The 23,161-nt window shown below is 42.2% G+C and overlaps 1 protein-coding gene across 1 annotated transcript in view; it reads right to left on the reverse strand.

The window, feature by feature from the left end:
• Nucleotides 1-22,526, reverse strand: part of LOC306977676 (disco-interacting protein 2 homolog C-like) — a 78,079-nt gene extending 55,553 nt beyond the window's left edge. The window contains exon 1 of the mRNA XM_079576084.1: nucleotides 22,368-22,526. Within this exon, the coding sequence (XP_079432210.1) occupies nucleotides 22,368-22,443 (76 nt within the window). The 5' untranslated portion in view covers nucleotides 22,444-22,526. The remainder of the gene's footprint in view (nucleotides 1-22,367) is intronic.
• Between the last annotated feature and the right edge of the window lie 635 nt (nucleotides 22,527-23,161).

Consider the following 23,161-nt stretch of genomic DNA (forward strand, 5'->3'; position numbering starts at 1 on the left):
GGTCCTATAGGTGACGGGTCAGACAAAGAGCGGTTCAGACGCCCCTTATGAGAGACCAACAGGCCCGGTTGGAACCATGAGGCCGTCCTCCTGTGGACCCACCACCTGCAGGAGGAGCCATAAGGGGCTGGTGCAGTGTGATTTGGGCAACTCCAACAGTTGCCCCCACGACCCGGCAACGGACAAGTGGAAGATGGATGGGATTCGAACCCCCGACCTTCCGATCATGAGACGACCGATTCTACCATCTGCACCACTGTCGCCCCTAAGTAGAGTAAAAGTAGGAACCAAAACAAATATTACAGTTTTGATGCTCTTGGTCCAGGGAGCATTTAATTAATCGAAATTCGATTACGATTTCGATTATTACACTAAACGATTACAAAATTAGCATAATATTTTTTTTTCTTTTCTTTTCTTTTTTTTCTGGCAAAGCAGACTTGCATTATTTCACGGCACTGGGATTATCTTCCCTTCACATTTCATGTGCCACGGCTCATGCTTTTGCCTGACATAAAAACAAACAGCGCTGTGTGATGATGTCATCAGGCCGCGCTGCTCAGTTTACTTGCGCAGGTGTGAGGGCTGGCCAGCAGGGGGCGGGTGTGAAACAGAGACCTCTCCTTAATCGAGGCAAACATGAAATCATTTTGTACTTTTATGACTGTTCAGAAAACAGAAAATATTCAGCATCGGGTTTTTTTTTTATTAATTAATATATAAACAAAATAAAGACTTTTTTTAAAGGCAACAAATAATCGTTTGAATAATCTTGATTTCAATTATGACAAAAATAATCTATGACCCACAATTTTTCTTCTTTTTTATTTCACAATTTCTCCCTGTTTTTTCCACCCATTTTTCACACATTTCTTGACATTGGACCCGATACTGTAAATTTGCATATCATTATATTTGTATTATTGTTCTGTTTTCTGGTTAGTTGGCAAAAAAAATAGTTACGGTATCGAAAAAAGGAACGTTCAGGTATCAGGTATCATAAACCAAGTACCAACACCCAGCCCTGTAAATGACAGACAGAAAACTCAAATTGCCTGAGAACTCATTTGCTCAGAGGTTTGGCATTTTCATTAAAATGACTAATGCTTTCGGCGGGATTAATTTAACCTTTCAAATGCAAGTGTCACCTGAATAAAACTTTATGCCACAATTAATCAAAAGAGGCAACAGCTGCCACACTTTTTTCTCCTCATTTGAGCAAAATTGTAACAAAAAAAATGGGAAAAAGACCCCGATCCTGCAACTAAAGGCAAACTATTAGACTATATGTATGTATGTGGACTAAACAAGCACAAATCTAATCACACAGTATCAGTCCGTAACGAAGGCCCGGACACAGGAACCGGCCCACACGCTGAACTGCTGAGTGTGACCCCAGAAAAGCGTTGGGTTTCAGATGTTCCACAATGGGCTGAAAATAGACGACAGCATCATTCAATATTCACATATATCTGGGTCCAAACTTCACATATAAAAGGACAAAGCGACACACGAGCGACAACGAAAGCAGCTTTGGCCAATGAAAAGGTGCAACTACAGCATAAACAACCACGTTAAAGACAGTTAAAGCCACACTGCGGAACAGTCCGGGTTAAATGTTGCTACATCAGCAGAGCGACCGGACGATCACAAAACACTAACAGTGATACCAAAGGGTTCCAGCTGAGGAAATGAAGAATAATAATGTATTTAAATCGACGGCTCAGTTAGTTTAATCATGAGTAGTCTATTAGGGACAATTTTCTTTTTGAGCGAGAATGCGAAGATGTTTCCAGCCCATTTCTGGATATTTTTGATGGTTCGCAGAAACATCGCTGCATCATTGTTATCGAGAAAGTCCCCACAAATGTTGAGATATTCATATTTATCAAAACAGCCCTAATGGTGAGAGTCACAACACAACATTGACAGAGCGTAGGCACATTTTAAGACTATATCCACACGAAGACAAAACGCTCATATTTTCAGAAACTTTCTCTGTAAGCCTGAAGCAGCTTAGTAAATGTGTGCGTGCGCAGTTCATCCTCCAGGCCTGTGTGAGGCGCTGTGACGCTAACACAGATAATAGATGTAGAGGCACATGTGCAGTAAACGTTTGTGGAAACAGTGAAAATGAAAGTGATTGAAGGATTTAGGATCTACAGACGAGACGAGGAGGAGAGTTTATTCTTCTGTCGGTGACTTTTACTGTCGGTCCAAAAACACAGACTGACTCGTGTTTTTCTACTTGTCACCTGTGGCTTGTGGAGCAAAGAGGGGCGGAGTCAAACCATCATAGGTCCATGAGGAAAACTCATTATAAGGTCAGTAGATTATGGATCACAGACTCTGGAGCTGTGATGTCGTAACAACGGCGCCATGTAAACGGCGTTTTGAGATCTTTCCTCTGGGACCTAGTTTGTAAATGTTGGTTTACAAACCCCCAAAACGCCGGCTCGTATGGACGATTCACTGGACTGATCAAATATCTTTGCGTTTGGTCCTCAGCAGGGCCTAAATCTAAACAAAGCAGCTTTTCCAACTGGCCGCTCAGTTTGCTGCTGTGGCCGTGATGGAACGGTCACGGCCAGGCTGTCGCAGGGTTATGACATCACACGCATACCCTCTATAGAGCTCCACAGTCCCGCCCCTTGCAGTCTTGTTGCTCCGGTCCGGAAGTAAAAAATCCCTGTCTACACGACCGTCGATTTTCCAAAAATTCAAATATTAAAGAGGGGGTATTATGCTTTTTTCAGCCACATAGCACCAGTCTATGGCACACTACAATGATGACGAAACCTTCTGTTGGTCTGTAAATGCAGTAAATTAGAATAACTGCCTTGTATAAAATTGCTCTTTCAAAATGGCGGTAGCGAAAGACTTGAAATAGGCCCCTGTCTCTTTAAGAACCTCTGACCCTTTCCGACACGCCCCCTCCACACGCTGTCTGTGGCATCACAACACTGCGCTCGTTGTCTCAACTGTATTGAAACTACGATCGGTGCATTTTAATTTTTATTGTTGGAAAGGAGCTACTGTTTATCACTTTGTGAACAATGGCCACACAGGATATTATTTGGAGACAAACCTTCCACACCGGACGCTTGGACGGGGCTCTTGCCTGAAAAATAACTGCTGTTTGGAGGCTATCTCTTTGCATCTGCCCTGCCCTATGGATCTCTAACTATACCCCCATGGACGACACCAGGATCTGCAGGAGCCCATACGATTCAAAAGACGGACATTATCTCCGCAGGTGGACAGTGGTTTTTCGAGGTTACCCGTTAGCTTGTTATAATCGACAACAGCTCATTGTTGATGAAAAGTCTGCAATAAACCACAAATGTGTAAAGCCAGGCTCATTGTGTGATCATCGTAAAGGCTGCTTCAAGTAGTTGCCTGCTTTATTGACGTTATTTGTGCATAATATGCTGCGTGTTTTCAATGAATGTTGTGAAGGTGAAGGTTGTTAGCTTGTCGTGGCTAATAGTGCCTTAGCTCCGGGAGAAAACCACTCGGCTACGACTCACTGTAGATGAAATGTGAGCAATAAACTACAAAATCAACAAGCCAGGCTCCGTGTGTGATCATCATAAAGGCTGCTTCAAGCAGTTGCCTGTTTAGTGACGTTTTCAATGCATAATATGCTGCTTGTATTCAGTGAATTTTCCCGTTAGCTTGTCGCGGCTAGCTTGTTAGCTCCGGGAGAAAACCACTCGGCTATGACCCATTGTAGATGAAATGTGAGCAATAAACTTCCAAATCAACAAGCCTGGCTCCGTGTGTGATCATTGTTAAACGGTTCTTTATGTGTGTGGTGGTTTTATTGACTTTATTTGTGCATATTTCTCGTTTTCACGTGATGACTCGAGGTTTAGCTTAGCATTAGCTTTCTCCGGAGGCTCTGTGCATCATCAAGGCCTAGCGCAGAACCAGACACTGAAATAAGCGTTCTTGTCACCGGTTTTAATCCTGGGTGTTTCGGTAACAGAAACACTGATGTGTGTCTTTGTAAAAGTCTGCTGTGGCTCCGGTTCACAACACATGAAGCTAATCCTCCATGATGACTCTGTTTACATCTTAGGGCTAGACACTGCGGGGAGGGGGTTCTGCTGAGGAGCAGTGGTTGGTTACTCGGCTGGTGACGAAAGGTCGGAGGCGTATCCTGGAGGTCGGAGGCGTTTCCTGAAGGAATCAGGCGTTTTATCCCTAAAATGGCCGCCATCAGAGTTTTTACAGATTACTCGAAAATACGTGAATGTGCTAAGGCAACACTTCAGGCATGTTTTTAATGAGGGAATGACTTAATAACATGATGTAAAGCTTGAAAAAGTCGATTTTGCATAATACCCCCCCTTTAAGAGTTTAACGTCACCGCAAAAGCTAATCAGCGATGTAGCAATTCGTGACCATAAAATGTTTCATTTCAATCCAAAAAGAAGACGACATGTTGAAGAAAAGGCAAAGGTACAAGGCTGTGACATCATTCACTTCCTGACTATAGAAACTCCGTATCCCAAGAGCCATTGCGACATCGCGCCCGCTGGTCAAGGCAACCAGGTTTTCAGCAAACACGGCCAGTTTCTGTTACTTTGCAGACAAAAGTTCTATATTATTTCACTATTAAACAATCTGAATCTGCTAATGTGAATAAAAATGATCGGTGGTTCATTTAATTGGATCGTTGGGAACATTTTTTTGATCCTTCCTTTTCTTACTCTCAGTGTTAGATGGGGATAAAACGTCAACTATCTGCCTGGATTATGTTTTAATAAATTGTTTATAATATGTTTTCTACATTACAATAAATAAATACGTGTGGGAACGTGAAGCTCCACCAATCAAAAGCCTCGTAGTAGATCATGGGACTCCCGAGCATCCTGGGTAATGTAGTTCTAGGACGAAGGCTCGCAGATCGATCTCATACGTGCTTTTTTCACCTGCGTCTGACTTTGCGGTCGCTTTAGAACCACAGAGCTGGATTCAGCCCAAGCTGACGTAGTTACGGATTTAAAGACTTTATTCCAAATCAATACGGTCTCAAAGCGAGGGGAATTTTACTTCCGGACCGGAGAGGAGGCGGGACTGTGCTCAATTCCAATCCAACATTAGTTTTGGATCAATGCCTCCTAATTTCAATGTCAGGATTTGACATTATTTCATGTCTAACTTCTTCACACATGCCTCTATGTTCTTACCGTCTTGCTTAGGTAATTATTTGGGTGACGGTTTGCTCCTTGTGCTGGAGTGAAGTGACTTTAAAGCAGCGTTCCTCTGTCTGGCTGGTATAGGAGGACCACAGGAGTATAGGAGGACGGAGTGTATAAGCAGCACAAGACTTCTTTTGATCTAAACACTGAGCCTCTGTGATGCTCGGGGCCCACAGGGAGACGCCATCTTCAACGCCGCGCCGAGCAACCGAGGAGAGAAGGAGGGGGGGGCGTCTCCTAGCAACGGCTGCTGGAGGAGGAGGGACGCCATCTTCGATCGGGAGCGTCAGAGTGAGAAGTGGGTTAATGATACCTGCCAGTGTCTGCCCGGGCGCACCACTCCAGCGCTGCCCCCGGGCCCACGCCGCTTTAAATACTCTCCGGGGAGATGTTCGTCAGGAGGACCTGCCTCTCCACGACTTTAGCCAACTCTTGGAAAACGCTTCCAAATATAGATTAACGTGAGGAGAGAGGAGTTTCAGTTTTGAACAATGAGAAGTGAATTGGTCTCAATGCAAAGTCAAAAGCACAAGATGATTTTAATAGAAACAAAACAACACGGGCCTCACAGAACTTTATCTACTTATCATCGTATTATCTTCAAAAACAGAAGCCATTTTAACGAGGAGATAAAGTTATAACATCATTCAAAGCTCAAGAAACGTGGATTCTGCACGACTCATCTCGTTCTTAGCAATAAACAGCAGGGTTTTCTACAGGCAGCAAACTACTATTACTCAAAAAACGTTTACTTCAGTGAAAGTACGGAAGTATTTGCTGTAAGAAATACTTAAGTACACGAAGTTGAAAGTGCAAATCCGTTTAAACAAGTGAAAAGAAAAGAAAATGAAGTCCCGCCCTCCTGCCCTCCTGATTGGATCTGAAAGCCAGTCCTACTTTGCAAACTGTGAAGAGGGAGAAAAAAATTGGACATTAAACGATCAAGCTCCCTCCCCCTCCCTCCTGATTGGACCTGATGAGATGAAAGCTCGCCTCATTGGACAAAGAGATTGCCCTGGGATTCTGATTAGTCGCTGAGATCAGCAAAGTGACTGACTGAAGAAAAGAGAAAGTATTTAATATAGCTCATGTATATAGCCATTTATACGCAATCGATAAAGCATTTAAAGTTACAGACTATCACTTTAAGCCCAAATTCACTGCTCCTACGGCAACACGACGGGGACAAACCTTCTTGTTTGTCAGCACAGGCATTGACTTTGGATAAATGAGAGTAATGTAGAGTAGAAAGTAGTATTTTACTGTCTTTTAAATGTAGTGGAGTAAAAGTAGTAAGTTAAATACTACAGTACAGATCCTCAAAAACTGTACAGTACATAGATGACCACATTTTGAACCTAGATTTTTGTAATGTCGATGAAGTTAAGCAATATTTTCCACAAAATTACGTTTTTGAATCTAGAGCTGAAAGATTTGTTCCCCCCAAAAAACTCAACTTAAATTTGATTAGATTTTTTTTCTCCCATTTAACCTCTTAACTCCCGCCCGAACCGAGAGCATTTTCTCCAGTTCAGCTTTACCCAAATCCTGTAGGCCAGTGTAACACCTCATTTGAAAGCTAAGACCTACAAAACTAAATTGATCTTTTTCCTCACATCATCAGATTTTTTTTCATCACTTTTTTTGTTGGGCAGACATCTCATTTTTGTCAAATTTTCGTGACTTTTTTTGTCACTTTTTCGGCAAATTATTCGAATTTTTTTTTGTCAAATTCATATCATTTTTTTGTCAATTTTTTGTCACTTTTTCGTCAATTTTAGTCATTTTTTGGTACATTTTTTGTCACTTTTTCGGCAAATTTTTCTCACTTTTTTGTCAAATTTTTGTCACTTTATCGTCAATTTTTTCTCACTTTTTTGTCAATTTTAGTCATTTTTTGGTACATTTTTTGTCACTTTTTCAATCCAATTTTTCCTCACTTTTTTGTCAATTTTAGTCATTTTTTTGTCCATTTTTTGTCACTTTTGCGTCAATTTTTTCTCACCTTTTTGTCAAATTTTTGTAAATTTTTGTCATTTTTTTGAATATTTTTTGTCACTTTTTCGTCAAATTTTTCTCAATTTTTTAATCAATTTTTTGTAATTTTTTTGTCACTTTTTTGTCAAATTTTACTCACTTTTTTTTCAAATTTTTGTAATTTTTTTGTACATTTTTTGTACATTTTTTGTACATTTTTTGTACATTTTTTGTACATTTTTTTTCACTTTTTTCACATTTTCATCCTTGTTTTCGTCTCAGTTTTGTTGCTATTTTCACACCTTTTTTCCAGAAGCTTTTGGATTGGGGTAAAGCTGGAGAAAATGTGCTCGGTTCAGGTGGGAGTTAAGGGGTTAAAACACATTGCTTTTAGTTAAAGTGCAGCAGTAAAGCCAAAAATAGCAGAGGCAATCACTGTAAAAAACTGAAAAGTCACTTCATGCACACTGAAAATGAAAAAAATCGCTTTTCTAAAAATATTAATCATTTAAAAAAAACAATATTTAAGGCCTTAACTTTGGCAGAAATCATGTAACGGCTTTAAATGTTTTCTGAAGCCCCGTGGGAACGCTGGAGAGACTAAAACGAAGCCTGAGACGGCGGCGGTGCAGATGTTTTCCTGTGTGAGTCATTAGCAGAGCCACCGTCTGCTGCTGTGGAGAGATTCCCGGCTCACCTGTTGGACTCGGAGGTGTTACGTTAGCGAATCGTCACTTCGCTCGAACTGAGAACTGCTTCACACACAATGAACGCGGCGCCGAATCCAAGCGGCACTATTATTAGGCACAGAGAGAGTAACAACAAGCACAAACACAGCCTCACACTGACGCAGCAGCTTCAGAGACGCTCTACACTTTACTCTCAGCTGTCCCACTCACAGAAATGTGGCCAAAATAACGCTCGCACAGGCCGCAGTCACACAGGTGAGGGGGGGGAGGCACTGTAGGGTCCACAAGGTACTGCAAATTGAAAACAAAACATAAAAAACCTCGAGTGTGTTTGTTGTGGTACTATTTTCTCTGGGCCTAATCCTGAAAAGGCGTCGCCCTGTAAAAGCATGACGAGGTACTGTATGTTTTGTCCATTTCATGGCGTTTATATGATCTCTGTGTTTAATCATTATCATATTTATAGATGAGGTTTAGAGGCCACTGGATGAGGCCGAGACCACAAAGCATTTTACCTCAGAGGACTAGATTGGCTAAAGCTGGATTGGATTGGATTCTAATTAAACTTTGACCTCATCTAAATGTAATCGATGGGCTGTCAACAGCTGAAAACATCTGGATTTTTCCGGATGCTAACAGCTATAGGACAAATGCATAGAGCAGGCTAATTGACGCTGAAAGGTTTCCCGGACTAGCCGACTTGCTAACTGTCTGCGTACGTCAGTATCCAGAACACAGCTGCCAGAATATTAACAGGGACCAGAGACGAGAGCAGAACTCCTGTGCTGAAGTCTCTCCACTAACTTCCTGTTGAGGATAGAAGCAGATTCAAAATTCTGCTTCTCACTTACAAAGCCATAAATGGTGTCGCTCTGATTTATCTCCGAGAGGCCGGAGTACCAAACAATATGAACCAATTAGAGCACTTCGCTCCCAAAACTCACAGTTGCTTGTAATTCTTCTCATTCTCAAAACCACAATAGGAAGTAGAGCTTTCAGCTCTCAAGCTCCGTCTTACGTCAAAGACGCAAACACTGTCCCCATCTTTAAGACTGGGATAAAAACGCTCCTTTGTGAAATGGCCTGTGGTCAGGTCAGCGAGGACGAACTGACTTTATACACATCGTTCTTTATATACAGCTCAGGGGCTGAGCAGGCCGGCCCCCCCTGACTTTCTACACTTTTTAAACATTCAGATTATAATACAGAGTGTTTTGAATGTCTGTATAGTTTTTATGCTGTTTATGGATGTTTTAATTGCATTGTTTGTATTTTTTCTTTCCTGTTCTAGTGCTTTGAGACGCACTGTGCATGAATAGTGCTTATATTGATTATATATATATATATTGAATGATTGATTCTTTTATTTCTCTGGTGATCAGTGTAGAATAAGCCTTTATTAGCCTCAAATTAGCTTTTATTTACATCTGAAGCTAAGTTATTTGCATGTTGTCAGTAATTATCCAACATCAGTAAGTTCTCTGATTCAATATATTTTTACTGCTAACAAGATACTGCAATTATGCCCAGAAACTGTCGATCCTCTTGTTTTGTAATGATCGCTCTACTTCCTGTACCTGGAACTCAAGCTCTAGTCACTAAAATGAGATTTTGCTGAATTTATATATTCTTAAGCAGAACTGACCCCACTGTTCTTTAGCAATGCTTTTCTGGCATTATAAAACTATATTTTTCACACACCCATGACTTATTTTAAACACAGTATTATCAGAAATAGGCACTGGCAGAAATGTAGCTCACTAATATGGTTGGTATCAAACTTGGCCATGTTACACCTTCAATCAAACAATCATGATTAATATTTCCTAATGACAGATAAATGACTGATATATTCCTGGAAACGGTTCCTTTCTAGCTCCAAAGTGATGTAAGTGATGGTGAACGCAGCTGTAATGTGTGCAGCGCAGCTTCTTAGCCACGTTTGGATGTTTCATTAGACTTTTCAGATTCCTCGGCCTCAAAGCGCCTCCATGGAAACCTGCTCAGCCCTGATCATCACCAAACAGTCTCTGCTATTTATAACTCGCCGTCGTGCACTCGGACTCACCTTTACAACATGGACGCCGGCAGATCCTGGTCTCAGTACAGACAGTGCAACTACATACTGTACAAACGGGTATTATATAGTATCGATACCACATGCCTGTACTCATACTCGTACTCATTAATGTGGTCCCGATACCAGAAACCGTCATCATGTGACTTAAGGCTAAAAGGCAACAACAAACTGTGTAATTCTTAAGTGGAAACACAATATTCCACATTGAGCTGGCGTCATCACAGACGACACTCCCTAAATCAGAGTCTGTGCTGAATTCAACCTGTGCTAAATGTCTTCATAGTGTCTCAGCGCTGGGTCTGTGTGTTTACAAGACGAGCTAATGTTGCAAACGAGTCTGTGATTCTGAGCCGCTTTCTGCTCAGGGACTTAAAAGTAACCACTAAATAGTACCATATTTTCCGGACTATAAGTCGCACTTTTTTCATAGTTTTCGCAGGGGATGCTTCTTATACTGCAGAGTGACTAATATATATATGTCAATGATATAATTTCACGAGCCGCTAGAGCAGGGGTAGGCAACGTCAGGCCCGGGGGCCAAATCTGGCCCTCCAGCACAGAACCTCTGGCCCTCAAGATGATTTTGAGAAACATTATTACACAAATCAGAGAGTACTTTTAACATTATTAGAGTTAAATGGGAGAAACAAAGGTAAAAAAGACTGTCAATACATCCAGTTCGGTCATATATTATGTACAACACTGGCATTAGGAAGAAGTGCATCGTTTTAAGGAAGAAATGACATAAATCTACTCTAAGGTTTGAGTAGATTTGGTCTGGTCTTAGATGAGATGAAACCTCTAGTAGTCGTTATTCTCTTAATTCAGATAATTTTTTGTCATTTCAAGTGAAAAACAATTATTTGTCTGATTTCAAGTGGGTTTTATTCTTGTTCCATTGGCGCTATAGCTTTTGTATCTTGGATTAGTTCAAACCGACTCAAATTCAACATAGAAGAACTTTTATTCAAGCAATTTTAATTAATTTATCTCATGATGGTTATTTTTCCAAGTGTTGTGCTTTACTTTGGGCTAATAATCAGCGGCTTCGGCCCTCGGTCTGTTTACAATAAAGAAAATCGGCCCTCCGGTAAGAAAACTTGCCTACACCTGCGCTAGAGGGCACTGCAGGCTAATCGAGCTGCAGAAAGAAAGCTTGGAGTGAGCGAGAAGCCGTAATCACGGGCTAAAAGCTCGATGGCCAAAGCTAGAGGAACGAGTTTGCAAATGAAGGCTTGAAAAACGTGGTGCCGGGAGAGGCTTGTCAACGGTGCAGTTACGCCTCTGTGTCCAAGTCGTTGCCAAGGCGATTGTTCATGTGACACCGAGGATGAAGATTTCAATGGCTTTAGTGATTTGGATTGAGATGGAGAGTTTGGTATGTTCTTTCTGAACTGTTTATGTGACGCTAACATACAAGACACCGATATAGCTCGTTGTTTATGCTTCATGTGCTAATCATCAACGTTAGCATACTGTACGCCTATTTAGCCTGTTGTTTTTTTCTTCATTATGCATATCTTGGCTGGTACGTCTAATACTCCAGGGCGACTTATAGTCCAGAAAGTACGGTACTCCGAAAATGCAAAATAAAGAGACACAGCGTGAACATATTGAGCAAAATTCAGCTGCAGCAGAAAAGATTAAAATGTTGTGCTATATACACAAACACACAGCGAAGTCTTTCTCGTCATCAGCACCGCCAGAGTCAGTCGGGACTCAAACCTCCAGCCTTTCCGTGATGGGACGACTGGCTCGACCATCTGAGCCACTGTCCACCACACACACTTTCACGTGCATCCTCTCTGAGCATCAGTGTGTCACAGAGCACCCAGGGCTGCACCGCTCTCTGCCCGACCTCACTGCGCTGTTCTGGGCCAAAGACGTGTGACTCAGGGGCCACATGTCACTGGTTCAACTCCAGCGTTCGGCCAAGGGGCACGAGGGCGCTGCTGCACTCATTAACATCTGCTCTAACCTTTAGTGGAACTAGTGTGGGTCAAAAATAAAATAAAACGTAAAGAGAAGAAACTCTCCAGCCTCTGACAGGTAAATGGAGGGACTCAGAGAGATACTTTTCACTACAACATCGCAGCACTTCCTTGTCTTTCCCACGCGCATCCATTCACAAATCTTGACATGTTTGGTATCTATGTGACGCGCGAAAGGCGACCGAGATGACGCCGCAATCCAAATATGGTCGTTTCCTTCCTGGAAGACAGCAGCGGCTAAAGATAGGGGAATGTACATGAAGGTGAATGAGGTTTTTCTTGCTTTAGGAGCTCCTACAGACTTGGACTTGAGAATATTTAAAAGAGGGATTTGTTTATATCTTAGTTAGATTTATTGAACTGTGAAAGCCCCAAAAACAAGATGATCTTTCACAGAATTTCTCAATAATAACAACCTCTTAACTCCCACCTGAACGGAACCCATTTTATCCAGTTTGGCTTTACCCTAATCAAAAAGCTTCTTCGGAAAAAAGCACCAAAACAGCTACAAAATATGAAAAGAAAACAAGGATGTAAACGCAACAAAAAAGTGACAAAAATGTGACAAAAATTCAACAAATATGTGACAAATAATTCAGCAAGAAAAATGACATAAATTCAACAAAATGTGACATAAATTCAACAAAAATGCGACAAAAATTCAGCAAAAATGTGACAAAAATTCAGCAAAAATGTGACAAAAATTCAGCAAAAATGTGACAAAAATTCAGCAAAAATGTGAGAAAAATTCAACAAAAATGTGACAAAAATTCAACAAAAATGTGACAAAAATTCAATAAAAATGTGACAAAAATTCAGCAAAAAAATGACAAAAATCCAACAAAAAAATGACAAACATTCAACAAAAATGTGACAAAAATTAAACAAAAATGTGACAAAAACTCAGCAAAAAAATGACAAAAATTCAACAAAAAATCAACAAAAATTCAACCAAAATGTGACAAAAACTCAGCAAAAAAAATGACAAAAATTCAACAAAAATTCAACAAAAATGTGACAAAAACTCAGCAAAAAAAATGACAAAAATTCAACAAAAATGTGACAAAAATTTAACAAAAATGTGACAAAAACTCAACAAAAAAAATGACAAACATTCAACAAAAATGTGACATAAATTCAACAAAAATGTGACAAAGAAGTGACAAAAATTCAACCAAAAAGTGACAAAAATTCAACAAAAAAGTGACAAAACTCAGCAAAAAAATGACAAAAATTCAACAAAAATGTGACCAAAATGAGGCGTTACACAGGCCTATATAACAGCCAAAGAGGACAGAATGCATTTGGTTTAAGCGGGTGGTAAGAGGTTAAAACTAAACAACATGCAAAATCATCATGTAAGTAAATCTTTGTAACTAATGCCATGAATGAAACTACACATTTAAATCTGGCTCCATCCATTATCCACATTATGTCACTGAAAATAGAGGCCATTTTTCTGCTACACACCAGAATCATTCCGTTACTGGTCCTGCTGCGCAACGACAATGGCATTAACGTGAGTCATTTACATCCAGCACTTTCATGAAGTGAACAAAGCGAGTCGTCTCCAGTGAAGAGCCCTCAGACAGACCTGCTGCTCTTCAGTAAAGCGCCCTCTCTCACTCACAAACACACACACACACACACACACACACACACACGCACACACAGGGGGATTAATCTCACACTGTGGGGTTTTTTACCTCCCAAACGGAGGAGCGCCGGCTGACCTGGAACGTGGGCGCTGCAGGCCACAGATGCTCCCTCCACAGAAACTAGGCCTCACGCTTAATTAGACTCCATTGTGCGGCTCCCAGTGAATATGAAATTAAACATGTAAATCTCATCAGCGGCGTCTAAACAGCGGAGAGAGGGGCCGACCTGCTGACGGCTACAGGCGCTTAAGTGTCACGGCGACTGTAAAGCCGGTCAATGGGACGGCTCTACAGGTAGACACAGGTTCCCACAGATTCTACTATATAATGTAATAACTCCAATAATAAAAGGGCTGCAGCAAAAACCACTTCATACTGACATTGTTCACAAACTAATGACAACAACTGCGCCGATTCAAAACTGGTATCGGATATCGGCTACAAATATCTGATACTGAACCTATTTCGGCTCTCACCACCAGTGTTAATTTTGACAACATATTTTAATTTAGTTTTAGTCTTAGTCTTTTGACGAAAATGTAATTCGATTTTAGTCTAGTTTTAGTCGACTAAAATTGCAAGTAAATTTAGTCGACTAAATTTAAGACGAATTTAGTCGACTTTGCATTGACAATATTCATCATAATCATATTTACTCTTGTTCCTCTGCTTCATGGAGCTGCTCCACATGAACAAAGCTCAGAGCTGATCCTTTGGCAGAGAATTTACATGATCTGAGGCTCTTTCAGTCTGTCAATAGAAGTTTGGATGATTTTAGTCTCTCCCTTTCATTTTTATTCAGTTTTAGTCTCATGAAAAACTTTTAATTTCGTTTTTAGTTTCCAATTTTAGTCGTCAAAAATAACACTTTGACTAAAATTAAGACTAAATATTTTAGTCGGCGAAATTAACACTGCTAACCACTTTAAAAACTCAACTTTGACCGACTAAATCCAAGTGAATATGGGCGTGCCAGGCTGTACCTCATTTTGAAGGGCAGAACCTGGAGAATTCAATCGCAATATGCTAATGCTAACGTCAGCTAATCACCTAAATTTGATCACCTAGTGTGGCCTAATAAAACAACTGTTTGTATTTTAGTTTATGAAATGCTGTTAAGGAAAAACTGATCCAACACGGAGGTAATTGAGCACTTAGCTTGGACTCATCTCAGACTCAAAAATAAAGTGAAACGTTTTTCAGTAAAAGGTTTGATTTTGAGAGTAATTTAGCTTCATTTTGAACACAACACACTATTAAATACTGAATAATCCTAGTTTAGTTGATCACTTTTTCGCGGTTGGGGTACTCAGAGTATAAATGAACGACTCATGGGGTGTGTGAGGCATAAAAGGTTCAGAACCACTGATCAGACAGATCTGTTATGCACTAGTTCAGGGATAGGCAAGTTTGCGTTGTGGAGGGCCGACTTTAATCATCGGCAAAACACCAAGGGCCGAACCTTACCATTTTATCCTAAGTAAAGAACTTTTTAATACAAATGCCAGTGTTTTACATTAGTGGTTCTCAAGTGTGATGGCTTTGGGATCCACCATAACCAAAGGGTGACAAGCTGCAACCCAAATAAAACTTGTCATATATCATCTAAAAAACAAGCCCAATAACATTCATTTTAACTGGTTCCATGCAGTTTCCAATGGAAAATCTGCTATAGGCTCGCGACCCACAGAAAATGGTTCCATAATCCACTTTCTGGTCCCGACCCACAAGTTGAGAATCATGTTTTACATTATATATGAGTAAGTGGGGCGCTCTGCCAGGAATTGTTTTAAATACTGACACTATTTCTCGCATTTTTAGAATTTGATCTCATATTTGCATTAAAATATTCCTCAAAATCCTCTTGGGGGGACAGAAGTTCTGTGTGGAGGGCCGGATTTGGCCCCCAGGCCTGACGTTGCCTAACCCTGCACTAGTTGTAATGATCAGATCAGTGCAAGTGTGTCGATCATATTAATGTAACCTGAACAGTTGGTCATATATTAAGTTTATAATTATTCTTGTTAATGTTTTTCCATTATAGTTTATTAATATATAATAAATGACACTTTGTTGACTGGACAATGGAGAAAAGACCAACTTTTTCATTGACTCTTGTTTAGTTAACATCAGGTATTGGCAGATACTCAAACACCCAGTATCGGTATCGGAAGCTCAAAAGTTGGATCGGTGCATCTCTTAATGAAGGCTCTTCATTTGGCCGATACATAGGTCATAGGTCATATTGGGCTTATCGCTTTATAAAAATCACTATTTTGAACAGTGGTGGAAAGTAACAAAGTAAAAAGTACAAATTATTGGTACTTTGACTTTACTTAAATACATTTTATGATGAATACTTTTTACTTTAGTTTACTACATTTTAGAGCCTGTATCTGTACTGTCTACTCCACTACATTTTTAAGTTGGGTTAAAAGTAAAAGTATTTCATTTTCAAAGTGACCGCTCTACGATGAACTGGTTTAGTCCCAGTTTTGACTTGGTTTAGTGGTTTACTCCTTTAGACCTTGTTTAGATCTGGTTTACTTCATGTTAGTTTTTTTATTCGTCTAGTCCTGGTTTGATTCAAAGGATTTAAAGCAGTACTGAGTAACTTGTTTACTTCCTTCCCGTAGTCCCTGTGGGGGTAATACAAGTGTTTATGGGGTGATTGGGGGTCTCTCATCTCCCCCTGGTGTCTCTGGCCAGAAAACCACAATTGCAACTTGACTGCCACCGGACCAGACCCACCAATACACACTAATAGAATCACGAAGAAGAAGCTAACAGGCTAATGGGCAAAGCTAACTGCGAGCTAGCGCCACTTAAACAGTATTTACAGCCAAGTTTGAGTCCAAAAAATATATATTTCCATTGTGTAATTGGATGAACAATATCCCTCTGTCCCTTTGTCTTTTCTGTCAGCGTAGTATTTACTCTCACAGACAATTAAATCATTTTACTTTTTACTTTTACAATGCATACTTTTGTACTGTTACTTAAGTAAAAAATGTTATCAGATCCTTTTACGTTTTCTTAAGTACTTTTTGGGTCCTGCATCTGCACTTTTACTTCAGTAATAATATTGAGCACTTTTTCCACCACTGATTTCGAAAGACAAAATCTGAAATCCGAGGCTCAGAGCTGCTTTTTCAGTCGATAGAGTAAGAAAGGTTCGGTTCCACATCATCAGAGGAGCACGCGGCCGCTCTAAACTACTTTAATACATAGGATATTTCCACACACTACTGCAGTTTTTTTGTTTTGCTGCAGACACCTCGTAGCCCAGGTCAGTCCAAATCCACTTTATGAGTCACATTTTTATGCATTTTCGTTTTGTTCTTTACAAGTTGAACACAATATGCAGGTAAATATAGCCAAGTATATAGAGGAAAATGATGTCTTTAACTCTCCAGGGTGTTCGTCGTCAAAGCTAGTTTTAGAGTATTACTATACTAGAGTATTTCATCCCAACATGCCGGGTTTACAGCTCATGCTACAGTACACCCTGGCAGCTTTCCTAACTCTGGTCAATATGTTGCTGTGGACCGTCCCTCCTACAGGTAGTAGCCACAAACATCTGCGCATATTTTATCTCTTAGGATTTGCAAACATTCCATCAAACAAAGGAACGAGGGGAAATTTCAAAAACTACACGATATGTTGATATTTTCATGCTCTAAAAATAGTTGAATGCCAGTTGAAATCCAATGTAATGATCTTTACTGACCGGGTAAGTCGTGGCTTAGCTCTTACCTCCATCAGCATTTTTAAGACCAGATGGTTTGAGTTTTGTAGCTCCACAGACTGTATGGAGCTGATGTGAGCGACAGAGCAGCAGCTGTGTCTCTGCAGGTCCATACGTGACATGGATCAATAACGTGTGATGGACCTGTCTCCTGCTTCACTGTGACTCCAACACAACAAAGGACAGACCACACCTGCCCACAGTCTCTCCCTGTCACATGGCTTTGAATCTACGGTTTGAGCTGAAATGTGAGGCCCAGAGGAGCTACGCACTAGAGCAAGACCTGAAATAGGAACAAAACTACAAAACAGAGAGAGCTTCGACTCAAACCGATCCGACCAGGGCCGCACCGTTTGGGGAAAACACCTCATTCGATTATACTGGAAAGCATTGAGACCGATTAGATTTGCAATTTATGTTCAGCGACAACTTTACAAGCATGAACTTTAGTGAGACGACTGAAATACAAACGCTAAACTAACAGAACATGTTTGTGGAGCTGGAGCAGCTTTCAGACATTTCAATTGGGAAACAGTGAGCGCCAGTACTTCCTGTTCCAGTTAATTTCCTGATAAGATTATCTTAAACCCGCTCGAATAATCATATTTTGTAAAGATTCCATGGTGGAAAGAGAGTTCCTGGTAGATGCTACTGATTCCTTGTTGTAAACTTGATGTAGGATGTTGAGGAGTCGTAGGTCCTCCTCTCCTAAGTCGTGGCGCAAATATGTTTTAGGTAAAACAATCGTTTTGTCTATAGTTATAATTTTATATGATTATTATTGTATGTTAGCCTTTAGCTTCAAGACAAACTCTCAGAACTGTCTTACAAAGATGTCAGTGAAGAACATCTTGCGTCAAGTATGTAAGTGAAGTTAAGATGTGAAACTGTCCTCTGCACTGACCCTTCACTGTGACCATAAGAAGCAGTGAGCAGCCACATGGCGCCCACTGCCCACCTCCAGATGTTGTGCCAGGCTATTACTGTTGGATTACCCCAGTGGTTCCCAACCTTTTGGTCTTGCGGACCAGTGAATGGACCGGTCCATGCACCCCCTACCTCGAGGGTGTTGCAGTTTAATCAGAAAGCAATCACTTAAGAGCACTATTTGTAAGTACCGTGTAAAATTCTCCCAAAACTACACATTTTACTGCAAAACATAGCTTTTCCTGTCAAACACAGAAGGCTTAATCTTTAATAACAAGCTTTGGTCCTTGAAGAAGAGAAGTGGATGATGTATAAAAACATCCAGGTGGTTAAACCTTCTGTGTTGTATTTACCTGGATGATTGAAGTCAATCAAAGTCAATCAAAATAATGGTCAGTTTGTCCCAGTTTGAAAATCTGAAATAGTTCCTAGTACCCCTTAGGTCAGGGGTAGGCAACGTCAGGCCCGGGGGCCAAATTCGGCCCTCCACCATAAAACCTTTGGCCCCCAAGAGGATTTTGAAGAAACATTAATTCATAAATCAGAGACCAAATACATGAAAAGGACTCTAAAATGTGGAAACTACTGTCAATATTTTCACATTTCCCAGCAAAACACCCCATTAGGTCATACATCATGAGCAAAACTTATATTTGTAGGGAAAAAGTGCGTTAATTTGGGCTAAAATTGTGAGTTTCGGCCCTTGGTGTTTTGGAAATGAAGAAAATCGGCCCTCCATGACACAAACTTGCCTACCCCTGCCTTAGGTCCTCAAGTACCTCTGGTTGGGAAACACTGGATTACCCTATCGTGCATGTTTTTACTGGTAGGGGAAACCTATGCTAGAAAGGCCCCGTCGTGCCGCCCGACATGTCAGGAAATCATCAGGAACTCACCGTCCACCACGTCATCTTTAGAAAATGTCTTATTTAACTCATCTCCACGGGGACTGAAGTGCGGGCGTTCGGTTAGCGGAAGTGGCATAGCTAGAAAATGCTAGCAGATGTATAAAATGATCAGTCTGTAGCTGTGGGAAAGCTGCCTGCACTGTGGACAAGTCAATCAGCACATATTAGTCCACAAAGATCTACTTTCACAAATGATGCCGGTCGGAGCTCGGGTTTGGAACTGAGCTAGACTATTTTGAGTGTCCATTTTTCTCCATAGTAGCATTACATGACGGTAACTTATTTTGCTGAACATGTATTACCGAAATAACCGCAGTCCTTTGTCTTTTGTGGAGGCCTCGTTCCCACTCACTGCACTCCCAACATGTCATAATGATGAGGGTTTGACGACTGTAAACAAACAGTCATCGATTTCTTCGTCCGAACATTTATCTTGAAGCACGTTTTATCTCTGCGCAGTCGGCCTGAAAACCAAAGGCTCTAATAGTCCCCCTCGGAAGACTCCCTGAGCACAAAGTGTGTCTGTCATGCTCTGCTCTGCCTCCTGCATCTTTAAACAGGAGCATGGATGTGTCGTGGACTGTGTAGAAGCTCCGATATGTGCCTGAGCCAGTAGCCCACTTCCAAATCAAGTAAGATAAGATAAGAGTTCGGGGGGGAATGTTGTAAATCGAGCGTGAGGGTACTAGCAAACACTGGCCGATCCGCGGACTAGCTGTAAGCACGGAGGAAAGCGCTGTTAGCTGCCGACACTGTGCACTCCTACTCGAGCGTTCTACAGTTTACTATTCCATTCGGTTTACTATTCCGGAATGGAATCTCGGAAATCTTAGCAGTTTGGACGCCACTATCTGTTGTTCTATAGATACAGACGGCATCTCGTCAAAGAAGGGGGCATGGCTTCGCCGAGGGGGAAAATAGAATCTTTAGAGAAACACAATTTTCCACTCTTTTTAGCCATTTTCTTATTTATCACATACAAATAAAGTCCAGTGTAAATCAGGCCCATTTGGATATTTTCTCACAGCAGATTGTTCAGTAGAAGTGAAAAAACGGCAGTTGTAGCTAGCGCGAGCTAACCGTTAGCATTAGGCCGATGGTAACATGTAGCATCATGTTAGCATTCTCCGTTATTCATGTATTTATGGGCTGTTGAACCACTTTGCTCCTCCCCATGTCTTTGTATCATTATTTAGTAGAAACTATGTTCATATTTCAGCGTTTGTTACAGTAGTTTTTGAATAATTAGAGAAAATATATATTTTTTCAAAATTGTTTTCCCCCTTAACTGTTTTTAAAAATGACCATATATGGGCGACTCCAAAGATGCCGTCTGTATCTATCAGGGGTAGGCAACGTCAGGCCCGGGGGCCAAATCCGGCCCTCCAGCACAGAGCCTCTGGCCCCCAATATGATTTTGAGAAATATGATTATGCAAATACCTGTTAAAGTACACTAAAAACGCGAGAAATAGTGTCTTTTTATGGTGTATTTTTTAAATGTCTTTGGAAAACATCCCACTTGGTCATATATAATGTAAAACAGTGATTCTCAACTGGTGGGTCGGGGACTCAAAAGCGTGTCGCGAGCCGAGGGAACTTTCTTTCAATATTTTCCATCTGAAACTACACGGAAACACACTGGAGTCTGTTGAAATTTATACTATTGGGTTGTTTTGATCATAATTTCAGTCTTCAAAGCAAATCTACGGCCTGTTCAATAAAAACGTGCAATATTTTATACGATACATGACAAATTACAGTTTTATTTGGGTCACACTTTGTCATTAAGGTAAAGACGGGTCTCGGAGCCGGACCACTGATGCAAAACATTGACATTTGCAGAAAACGGTTCATAACTTTTGGCTACGATAGTGAGGTTCGGCCCTCGGTGTTTTGGCTATGATGAAAATTGGCCCTTCGTGATGCAAACTTGCCCACCCCTGCTCTACGTCCTCAACGGAGAACCAAACGTCCCTGTTCCTCCATGGGTGTCTGCTCATCCCGCAGCTCAGACCTCAAACATGCTCTGAAATGACTTAAGCAGCTCATATTCCACTCCTCTGTCAGACGTAACGAGGACGATCTCACGAACCGAATCACAAACGCTTTGATTTGTCTCCACGTTGCTCCACACACTCTCTCTTATGGGGGGGCTGTTTTTGCATTAGCGCCACGCACGGGGCCCTCACACAGGTAGCTCCCCCCCCTGGTTGTGTCAACATCTCAAGGTCAAAAAGCGCGGCTCGTGTATCCGGCCCAGAGCGCGCAGTGGCCGGGCTGAAGGGTCCCGGAGGCACCGCTCGGAGCCTCCCCCCCCCCCCCACCTCCCTCCTCCCCGGCGGCCCTCTCGCGGAGCTCGCCAGGCCGCTGTCTGCTCCACAAACATCTGGATGGGGAGGTGCGGGAGGAGGAGGGGGGGGGGGGGTTTGCGGTGATGGAGGGTTCGGCTCGTGCAGCTGGAGTAAACCTGTAGCTATTTTTTTTGGTGATATACATTCCCACACGTTACAGAAATCTCGCGAAATTACACGTTTTTGGCCTTTTAGCATCACGCTGATACACCTCACAAACACCTTACGCACTCACTACAACAAACGTGCCCTTCTTCCAGGCCTAACCACAACACAACCCTGGAAGTAGGACAAAATTACAATGTCTACTCGCCTCATTCAAAATTCATATTTAGCCGCGACGTGTCTTCGCTGCCCCGCCGACACACGGACGCTTTCACCCCGCTCGTTTCGGCTCCTGACACCGACCACATTTACATTTTTGTCACAAACACGAGTAATAAAACACACGAGAGGAAACCGTAGCCCCCACGAGCGAGCGGCTAATCTAATGTCACCCGCTTTTCCCCCCTGCTCGACATCATTTAAAATTCACTACAGCGCTTTGCTAGCGACAGGAGATCGGCGCTCGCGCTTATCCTGCGACATTCGCGCTTTAATCTCGTTACGTTTGCCCCCTTTTTTTTTTTTTTGGGGCTTTTTTTTTTTAAAGTGAATTGGTAAGAAAAACGCAGGGAACTCGTTTTTAACACGAAAAACACCGTGTTGGCGGGGAAATGGCAGTCGTGTTTCGGCGAATCAATGTTTTCACGGCGCCGTTAGGAGGACCGTTGGAAGCCGTTAGCGGTGATGGAAGGGAGGGAGGGATGGAGCCGGCGGTCCTTACCCTCTGACAGCTCCAGGTCCAGCTCCGCCAGCCGGGCTCGGATCTCCAGCGGAATCGGCGACGCCTCACGGTCCATCCGCCCGGCCCCGTGGTAGACAGCTCGTCCCCGTTCCAGAGCTGCTTCCTCGGTGTGAGCCTCCCAATGCTGCTGCCGCTGCTGCCGCTGCTGCCCCGCCGCTTCCCTCAGCGTCTCTCCGCGATGCCCGCCTTCTCCTCGCCTTTCTGCCCGCGGGTACGGCCCCTCGATCGGTGTGGGAGAGTGGAGGCGTCGAGCGGTGAACAAAAGCGAAAGGAGGGGAGGGGGGGGACACACACACACGCTACGCACACGGGGGGCTGTTTTCCTACCGCAGGCCCGCCATGGCGCCCCGCTCTCTCCGATGCCTGGTCGTGTGCTGCCGCCGCTGCCGCTGCTGGGTTCGGTCCGCGGTGAAGATGATGATGAGGAGGAGGATGAGGCTTCGGTTTGCAGCTTCTGCCGCTGCTGCCGTCACGTGACCAAGCGCGGAGGGAGCAGGGGGGGGGGGGGGGGGGGGGGGATGCGCTGTGCCCCATCACCGAAAGGGGGCGCAGCGCACACGGGCCTCCGAGCATCGAGTCAAGTCATTTAACCGCTTAACTCCCGCCTGAACCGAGAGGATATTTTTCCTCACGTCATCAGATTTTTTTCCCATCATTTTTTTGTTGGGTATTCAACTCATTTTTGTAACTTTTTTGTCATTTTTTTGTAATTTTTTGGTCATATTTTTGTCCTTTTTTTCGTCAATTTTTTATCACATTTTTATCACATTTTG

This window comes from Gobius niger, assembly GCF_951799975.1.
Source record: "Gobius niger genome assembly, chromosome: 18".
Taxonomy (NCBI): Eukaryota; Metazoa; Chordata; class Actinopteri; order Gobiiformes; family Gobiidae; genus Gobius; species Gobius niger.